This window comes from Oncorhynchus keta, chromosome 24 (genome assembly GCF_023373465.1).
Source record: "Oncorhynchus keta strain PuntledgeMale-10-30-2019 chromosome 24, Oket_V2, whole genome shotgun sequence".
Classification (NCBI taxonomy): domain Eukaryota; kingdom Metazoa; phylum Chordata; class Actinopteri; order Salmoniformes; family Salmonidae; genus Oncorhynchus; species Oncorhynchus keta.
In genome coordinates, this window is record NC_068444.1 from 15,231,936 (window position 1) to 15,240,557 (window position 8,622).

Below are 8,622 nucleotides of genomic sequence, written 5' to 3' on the forward strand. Positions count from 1 at the left end.
CTGTTGTGTTTTGAAACTGGCTAAAGCTAATCCCAGTTCAGAGAACACTTAGAACGCAGCACAAGGTCTTAGCATGGTCTAAGTGTCACATAACCTTTATCATGTGGTATGAAGTGTTCATTATAATCAGTGTCATAAGGCAGGAAAATCACTGACATGACATCTTATAACCATTTGTTATAAAGCTTGAGGACATGTTTACATTGTCGTTACGAGTAAAATAAAGAATTAGAGATTTGTCACCTCACGTCTCACACAAAATACATACAAAGACCTTGTCAAAAGAAAAATGATACTTTTATTTTATCAATCATATCACTTATACTGTCAGTTTCGCAAATCATACATAGGAGCATATAATTAGTGGTGTAAAGTGCAAGAGACGATGTCTCATAACATTTGTTTCTGTTACAGTGGTCTAGCCCAAGCATAGGATGGGCACAAATTGCTCAAGGAATGTTGCCTCAGTGTAAAGATTTGTCATTGCTTGCTGCATGAGACGGACTATCTACGTGATGCAGTCAACCATTTTACTTTTCAAGTGATAAAAATAAAATAAGACTACAAAAATGACTTTGTAATAACATTTATTTACCCTTTGGCTCACAAAATGACTGTTTTTGAGCAGTTATAGACAGGAGCTGGGACACACACAGTCCAATTGGTCAACAGCTGCATAATGCAGCCTGGAATGAAGTCCCGTCAACATAACAGGAAACAGATCCTGTTTTTCACAACTAAGTCAGAGACTGGAGCGGTCACTTTTTCTTCCTCCCTTTCATTTTATTATTCAAAGTTTCCGCAACCAGTTTGACTCCTACTTCCTCTTGACGGTGCTCCTTGGACCACTCCTTCTGCAATTGCCTTAGGAGGTCGGGAGTCAGTAAGCCCTCCTGCACTAGGCGGGAGCCTAGGGACTTGTCCAGCTGCCCAGCCTCTACTCCACTGTCCTGGGCCTTGGGAGCTCCTCGAACCCTCCTTGGGGATACTGGGCTGGGCCCCGGCCTCCTCTGGCTGGAGAGGGGGTCTATCCCAGGAGTGGCGCTGGTCTCCGTTGCTCGGATAAGTCGTGTGATGTTGCGCACGCCCAACTGAATGATGCTGTCCAGCTCCTGCTGGATCTCCCGGACATGATTGGCATCCGGAAACATGTCCATGAAGCGGTAGCTGGAAACAAAGTCATAAAGAGAGTGTTATTAATATCTGATTGAGAATAATTGCAATAAAGCCAATCAATGACCTCATTAGGCACATTGTGTGACTAAATTCGGTGATGACCTTTAGCACAACAAGAGCACGTGGTCATTTTGATTGGTGAATGGTTTTGGTCAGGTAGAGTGGTGAGAGATGGGATCACCTGAGCCAGAGGTAGAGGTCTAGCACATCATGGACAGCCTCCAGGTGCACCAGGTCCTTGATGTTCTTGGGTGGGACCAAGGGCCAGCTGACGAGCCGACACACCCAGTCAAAGGTCAGAGGCTCATCTCTGCTGAACTGTCTGGCAAACTGGAGACGGAGAGAGCGTCACCTCAGACACTCAGTGCCTCATCATCCAGACCCAATTACCATAGGATTACCTTTAGACCGTAGTCACCGTAATGTTTCACCCAACCCACAATAGACCTTATCAATACTGCTGCCGTAACAACACTGATGTCATGTTCCTTAAAGCACAACAAAAGCTTATCAATGGTGCTATAGTTACTGTACGACCAGAAGACAGCTCATATCAGAGGCAAACTGGCAACATACTGATCATGCCAGAATATGGAGTGACTCATGCAAGGACGTGTGCCTCCCATGACAAATTCTATATTCCAAACGGTAGACCCATCACTGAATGACAGGAACATTCAGAGGTTAGAGCCCGTATTCACAAAGCGTCTCAGAGGAGGAGTGCTGATCTCGAGTCAGGTTCCCCCTGTCCATACAATCTTGTTAACTCTTTACACTCTTGGGAATTGGCCTGTAGGGCTACATTTGAAATGTTTCTTACAGAATAAATATGGAAAAGAATATGCATTTACACGGCAGAAATAAAACATTAACAGTTCAGGGATCATGGGAAAATAATTGTAAAAGTTGAGGACAACAGTTCACCTGACAAGATTGAATCCAAACATTATAATGTTGATTTTGCCACATTTTATAATGAAATCTGAAAATATGCTGGACATGGAGTTACATAATAACAATATCCATGACAATTTTGGGGTAGGTGCAACATAAGACAAAATAATTACAAGAGTTTGAGTGTGATGTTTAACTGGTGTCTCCAAGTGGACACACCTCTCCAGACTGGGCACAGTTCATATGGAATTTAAATGTACTTTTATGGCTCAAGGAAAGAGCCTTCAGCTATAAGGTGCTTTTTTTGATCTCTCCTAGCTTTGCCATCGAGGAACTGAAGCAAACCCATTTGTAGTTGTTTGTTTGGAACACAGCCCTGCATCCCCACCTTTACACAATTACTGTTGTTGTTTAGGCAATCCAAAAAAAAGTCCATTATAAATAGCATGTTACTGTACAGCCAATGCATTCCAATTTAGGGCACTTATCAGTGTCCAAATTTGCCATGTTCAACCTGTATACGGGTACGAGTGTAAAGGGTTGATAATGGCCTAAAAAGGTGATACCGTATATGACCACTCCTACATTGTGAATGCGGGCCCAGATGTTTTAACCAGTGTTGCTAATGGAATGGGGCTGATTCTGCTGTAAAGATGTCTCTGCTCCTACCTTCAGGAAGGAGGTGCACACGAAGGGCTGCTTCTTGTTGATGGGCGCAGTGCAGAACACATATCGAGAGCGCAGGTTGAGGGGAATGTGCTGGATCATGTCAGCCAGGAACTTGAAGTCATCAATGTTGCACACAAAGTACATACCATCAACTTGTGAGAGGCTCACAAATATATCCTGGGGATAGAAAGAAAAAGGGTTACTTTTAAATTAACACAAATAATTGTATACTAATCTATGAATTTAACAGTAAATCTTAATTTTCATTACAGAGTCATTTGTAGTGAAGTAAAGTTACTTACTATCAGATTGGACAAGGTGGCATCAGGTAAGTGGTAGGCAAACATTTCAATCTGCTCTGCTGTAGGGTGCAGCCCAGCTATCTAGGATTCGGAAAATTAACATAATGTCATACTTCATTGTCATTAAATTAAATAAAGGATATTAAATAGTCAGATATACCACACACAGGAGATCAAAGTTCAGAAATGGTCCATATTCCTCACCTCGATGGCGTGGACGGTCCTGCTGAGTATCTCCTTGAGGATAGGCAGGTCGTCGCGGTGCATGGTGGTGACCTCGCCCTCTTTAAAGATGGAGCTGAAGCGTCCGGCCCGCCCGGCGATCTGGAGAGCCTGAGACGTGGAGATGGTGTTTAGCTCCTTCTCACCCTTCTCATTGATGTTGGGTTTCACCAAGGAGTTGAAGATGATTCTCTTGATACTCCTAATGTGGGAGGGGCATGGTAGACAGAGCTTATACAGCTGTAGGATCTTAATTTGAGCCAGTGGGCTACAGCAGCAAAATAATCCTGCAGCAAGAGGAAATGTGAATTATTACATGGACTATAATTAATGGACATTTTTGTAGGGGTTGATAGATTTTTTTTGGTAAAGGAAAAATAAATGAAAATTCAAAGTAAAAATGACAAATGTCGTACATTTCAATTACAAGTTGTACATTTCGTGCATTGCAACAACTACAATGCTGCAGCAAACTGAAATCAACTTATTAATCATGCAAGAAATTTGTTTTTTTTCTTCTGTTTTAGTAGTTTTATGACAATGTGTAGAACAATGTACTTCAAACATAATATGGATTGTCAGAGGTCAATTAAAACAATAAGCTAACAAGATCAGCTTCAACGCTCAACTCACAGGTTTAGTCCCATCCCGATGGCATCCGTTGCAACCAGGATCTTACATGGGTCCTCTGGGTCATTGAACTTCTTTGCTTGAGATAGCTTGGTCCCTGTTTAGCGGACGATTGACAGTGCTTTAATGATACACACTATTACACCTCAAGGATTGAGTGATGTCACGGCGGGAGTACATCAGCCATTTTGTTTTTCTGTCCAGCACCCGAACAAGTTGAATGTCCATATTTGACATTTTTCACTCCATTCTAAATCTCCATCACCTCAATCACTGTGCTCTGTGGACATATAAGAACAGAGGAAAGCCTTACCGGGTGGAAGGCTTCCGTAGATGACGGCACACTCCAGGCCTCGGCTCTCGATCTGCCTACTGATGGAGTAAATATCGTTTTTGCTGAAGCAGACAACACAGTCGCCTGGTCTCAGGTTATCCAGAGACTCCACAGCACGGTCCAGAATTGAGCACGGACTGAGCCTCTTGTAGTTACGAACCTGCCAGTAGAATATGTCAACTGTAAGACACTTGGCTTTTTTTTAAACACTAGAAGTCTGAGTTTTTAATTGATATTCAGCAGAATCATGTAAATGACAAGCAGGCCTCTACCCGAAATGACTGACAGTCTCATTAGAAGCCGAACACACTAATGTTCAGCAGACTGGCTAGACTCACCTCCACCTCTTCACCAGTTGTGTACATGAGCTCTGTGACAAAGTTAATCACAGCAGGCTCTCCACACACATGGATCTCCTCAGCACACAAACCTATTCCCAGACAGAGAAAAACAAATAATCCATTAGTTATTACTGTGAAATTATCATTTTACCATAGTGTTATTGACCTAGTAAATAGCTGGTAATTTCTATACAATAACAATACAGTGAAGTTACTGACCGAGAAGAGCCCTGGTCCAAGCCCATCCCCTCGATATGTCCCTAATCATCTGGATCTCATCAATAACCGCTACTTCATCTGGACAGAACACAGAGGACGACACATTTCACATGTTAGTGAACACAGCAGGTGATAACCAATGTCAACAAATATCTAGCTCTAGCAGAACATGAACCCAATACTTACATGGAAGTGATAAAATAAACATATTTCATGTACATGAGGTTAAGTTGAGAGGTAAGATAAGACACTGACATGGAGTTGTGACACTGCACATCTCGATAGTACAGGCCACATGCTCAGCTTGTCCCCCCTCTGCATCCACAAATGTTCTCTCTTCTCCTGTCACCAAATCACATGGCACGCCCTGGGGAGAAAGAAACTTTGATTTAACGTCCTCCTTCGACATAGTGCTCTGAGAATTAAATTAAACATTTTTGCTTCAATTGTTTCAAGGTATTAGCTACACAAAAAGCTTTCTTAATGTCTTCTCTATGGGGGTTTACTGGTGAAAGAGGGTCACACTAACAGCAGTGTTGCTCTTTTCAAAGATCTCGTGGGCCAACAGCTTCAGCGGTCCACAGTAGACACCAGACTTGGCAGCCAGGTATCTCTGAATTGCATGATGGGTCTTTCCACTGTTGGTCGGACCAGCATGGAATATCACCTTCCTCTGGATGGCTCTAGCCTCAGGGTACCTGGGAAACATTCAGGTGCATGGCTGAAAGACACTTGTGTGGAATATTGTGTGAACACAGCGCTGTATGTATAAATATCTTGAGCGTTGGGCGAGTAACCGAAAGGTCGCTTGTTCGAATACATGAGCTGACAAGGTGAAAAATCTGTCGATGTGCACTTGAACAAGGCACTTAAATCCTAATTTGCCCTTGGGGCACCGCATTACTATGGCTGACCCTTTTAAAAACAACACATTTCACTGCACCTATCCCCATATATGTGACAACAAAACCACAAAAACTATTGTATAATGTGTTTAATGTTGAGATCATGAATGAGGTGATACTTACCAATTAGCTGGTACACGCAGATCACTGATTTTGCGTAGATCCTCCATGCAGTCCAGCATGGGGAAAATCTGCTTTGCATGTCTCATGAAGTAAGGATAGAGGTCATCTATGTGGCCTGGTGAACACAATCAAACACTCTCATCAGTTGAGAGGGTGTGATGGGGTTGTAATTCAGTTCCAACTCACAGTTGCTTTCAATCACCTGATTCATTACGTCATAAGAAGAGTGTTGTACTCACCTGCTCCACAGCATATATCATTGAGGATGATATGAAGGTCTGCACTGAGTGTAGAGATTTCCAGCACATACTTCCGAAAACTGATGAATGCTTGGTGAAAGAGACGAGCTAACAACACAGAGATTAATGTTTTGGTATGCCCATGAGGCTTGGTTGGAAGAGTATGATCACTAAACATATATTTGATGAGGGTACCATACCAGTAGGCCAACTAGTTGAAAATTGTTGTTGTTCTCACCATCGAGACCTTGATCCGCAGCAATTTTTTGCATCTCGTTCCTCTTGTAGAACTTATTCAGTATTTTTAGAAGTTCACCTGTTAGGAGAAACCACATAGTAATGACTGATAAAACAGCCATGTAGCAGGCCTACTCTTGAAGCTATAAACATTATAGGAAGAGAGTCCCAGCAAACAGCTTTTACAAAATATATATTGACAGGGAATGTGACCAAATGTTCACAAGTCTCAGACTCATAGCGAGCTGTTACTGAGACATGGCTATAAGACTCCATAGTATACCATTAGAATACAGCCCCCATGTCTCAGGGCCATGGCTGCCCCAGTATACCGTTACTCTTAGCCAAAGGCCTTTACATGGTCTGCTTAAAGGCAAATTGGCTCTGGAAGCCACACAAATATTGCATCCAAACATGAAACCATTCTCAATTGCAGCACGGTTCTAGAAACATTAAACCCTCTACTTTCATATCACATTGTTACAGGTTTTGGTTTTCCCATTTAGATTTCGAGGTTGGACGTTACCACGTTGGGTGTACCGATTGGTGGCACCTCGTTAGTCAGTATGTGTTACACCTGTGCTGACTTGTCATCCTCGTTAGTCAGAAGGCGTTTCACTTTTGCTGGCACTGAGGATATTTAAGAGCCCCTGGTTCAGTGCTCCAGTTTGCTTGAGCGATTTGGAGGATTAACACCTTTAGTTGGCCCTCCCTATTAGATGTTTTAAAGAATATCCTTTATCAGATCGTCATTAAGAGTATGGAGCCGGTGCTAGATATAGGTTGGGAAACCTACCTCAATGCAGGCATGTGCCACATAATTCCAAATTGTACCTTTATCCACACTGCTCCATCAAGAAGATTGAAGTACTGCTAGTTTTCCTGGACAACTGCCAATTTCATCCTCATACTAGTTAGTAGCAGCCATTATGGAATGGCACGTTGCATTGAACAAAGGGGTTGGTTGGCTGACACGGCCATTCCAAAATGCCCCGGTGGCTACTGCTAGCTAGCTAGCATGAGTGCAAAAAAGGTTGTTTCTGGGAAACTAGCAGTATTTCAATCTTCTATCAGTGTGGATAAAGGTACAATGGCCTATTCCATCTCTGCATTGAGGTACGTTTTCCCACCCATATCTCGTGCCAGCTCCATGGTGTCTTCATGTAAACGTGATTGCCTTGTGACCTCAGTGCAGCTTATTGTAAACAAGCATAATGGAACATGATCTTCCAATATTGTGTATAACCCTGGAAGACACAGGGGGTGCTGTATTGAAGCCACCTCGCAGCCATTTTGGCACTAAATTACAAATATGTTAATTTAAGCTATACTAACAGCTCATCTGTCTAATTGGCATTCAACATTAACATAGCGCAACGATATTGATGTTAAAAATACAGTACTTCTGTCCAAAGGTTGCGTGAGCTCCGCTCCCACAGCCCAGCAATCGTCGACATCACTCTTGATGTTGAGAGGCACAAATAGTGAGGTGTCTGGTGATCGTGACGAACTGTTCGAATAAACACCTCGTCTGGAGGTCAGAGGACCAGACCAGGGGTCTTTCAATAACGTTGTCGATCCAAAGTTTCCACAACGACTGTCCACCAGAGCGTTTTTGTTTCGTACAGATATGGCGCATATTCTGGGCTGTACTCTTGAGAACAACAACATACAGCGGTTTACTGACATCCTTGGTTGCTAGATACAGTCCGCGATTATGTTGCCTTGTCTGGTGTGTGTCAATTAACACTTTTCAATGTCCCATTTTATGCAATGTGTCATAATCTTTTGCTGGTAGGTTTTTGCAGAGGACTGTCTACATGGGCTTCATTCTGTGATACAACGTGCAGGAGGACCCTTGTTTGCATTGGAGTCCAAAAATATGCCTGTAGCAATAAAATATATATATATCATAGTAATTCAGGAAATGCGTTGATTTAATTAGAAAACATATAATTGTTTCTATAAAAATACCGTGATTATACGTTCAAATGATATATGTACTATATGAGCACACATCTACTGATAATACTCTGGCATGTCTGTGGTGCCTACATTTCACAAATCAAAAGGTCCTTGAAAAGGTCAAAGCTGGATCAAAGGTTAAAGTGCGCATCGCTAAAAACAAATGTTAGTTACAAATTATGATCGCGTTTGGGGAGGTGCTGCCTTCATATTCATACCTGAACACAATTAATGGAAATAAAGCACAAAAAAAAAACATTTCTGGGATTCAGCGTGATATAAGAGGTGTAGCGTGAGTTTGCGTGATCGATGTCAATTGCATGTGTCTCATGGTGAATGGAGAGTTAGCAGCTCTAGTTATACACA

At 42.3% G+C, this 8,622-nt stretch overlaps 1 protein-coding gene across 3 annotated transcripts; it reads right to left on the reverse strand.

The window, feature by feature from the left end:
- Positions 1-275: 275 nt before the first annotated feature.
- Positions 276-8,150, reverse strand: LOC118402741 (ATP-dependent RNA helicase SUPV3L1, mitochondrial-like). 3 transcript variants are annotated; one of them, XM_035800943.2, is made up of 15 exons: positions 7,695-8,150; positions 6,293-6,370; positions 6,055-6,162; positions 5,816-5,930; positions 5,317-5,485; positions 5,043-5,154; positions 4,788-4,865; positions 4,566-4,657; positions 4,207-4,387; positions 3,897-3,990; positions 3,246-3,465; positions 3,042-3,122; positions 2,740-2,916; positions 1,358-1,506; positions 276-1,167 (listed from the first exon to the last, which is right to left on the reverse strand). In XM_035800943.2, exons 1-15 carry the CDS (start codon positions 7,978-7,980, stop codon positions 759-761), a joined length of 2,349 nt encoding a protein of 782 aa, XP_035656836.1. In that variant the 5' UTR covers positions 7,981-8,150; the 3' UTR covers positions 276-758. The 3 variants fall into 3 exon arrangements, with proteins under 3 accessions (XP_035656836.1, XP_035656838.1, XP_035656837.1); XM_035800945.2 differs by lacking the exon at positions 7,695-8,150 and adding an exon at positions 6,818-7,341; XM_035800944.2 differs by lacking the exon at positions 7,695-8,150 and adding an exon at positions 6,575-6,811.
- Between the last annotated feature and the right edge of the window lie 472 nt (positions 8,151-8,622).

Coding starts and splice junctions, on each gene's coding strand:
- LOC118402741 (XM_035800943.2), bottom strand. CDS start 7,980: ATGTCAGTAAACCGCTGTATGTTGTTGTTCTCAAGAGTACAGCCCAGA. Junction 4,658..4,787: donor TTGGACCAGGGCTCTTCTCG/GTCAGTAACTTC, acceptor GTCTGGGAATAG/GTTTGTGTGCTGAGGAGATC. Junction 1,168..1,357: donor GACCTCTACCTCTGGCTCAG/GTGATCCCATCT, acceptor CTTTGTTTCCAG/CTACCGCTTCATGGACATGT.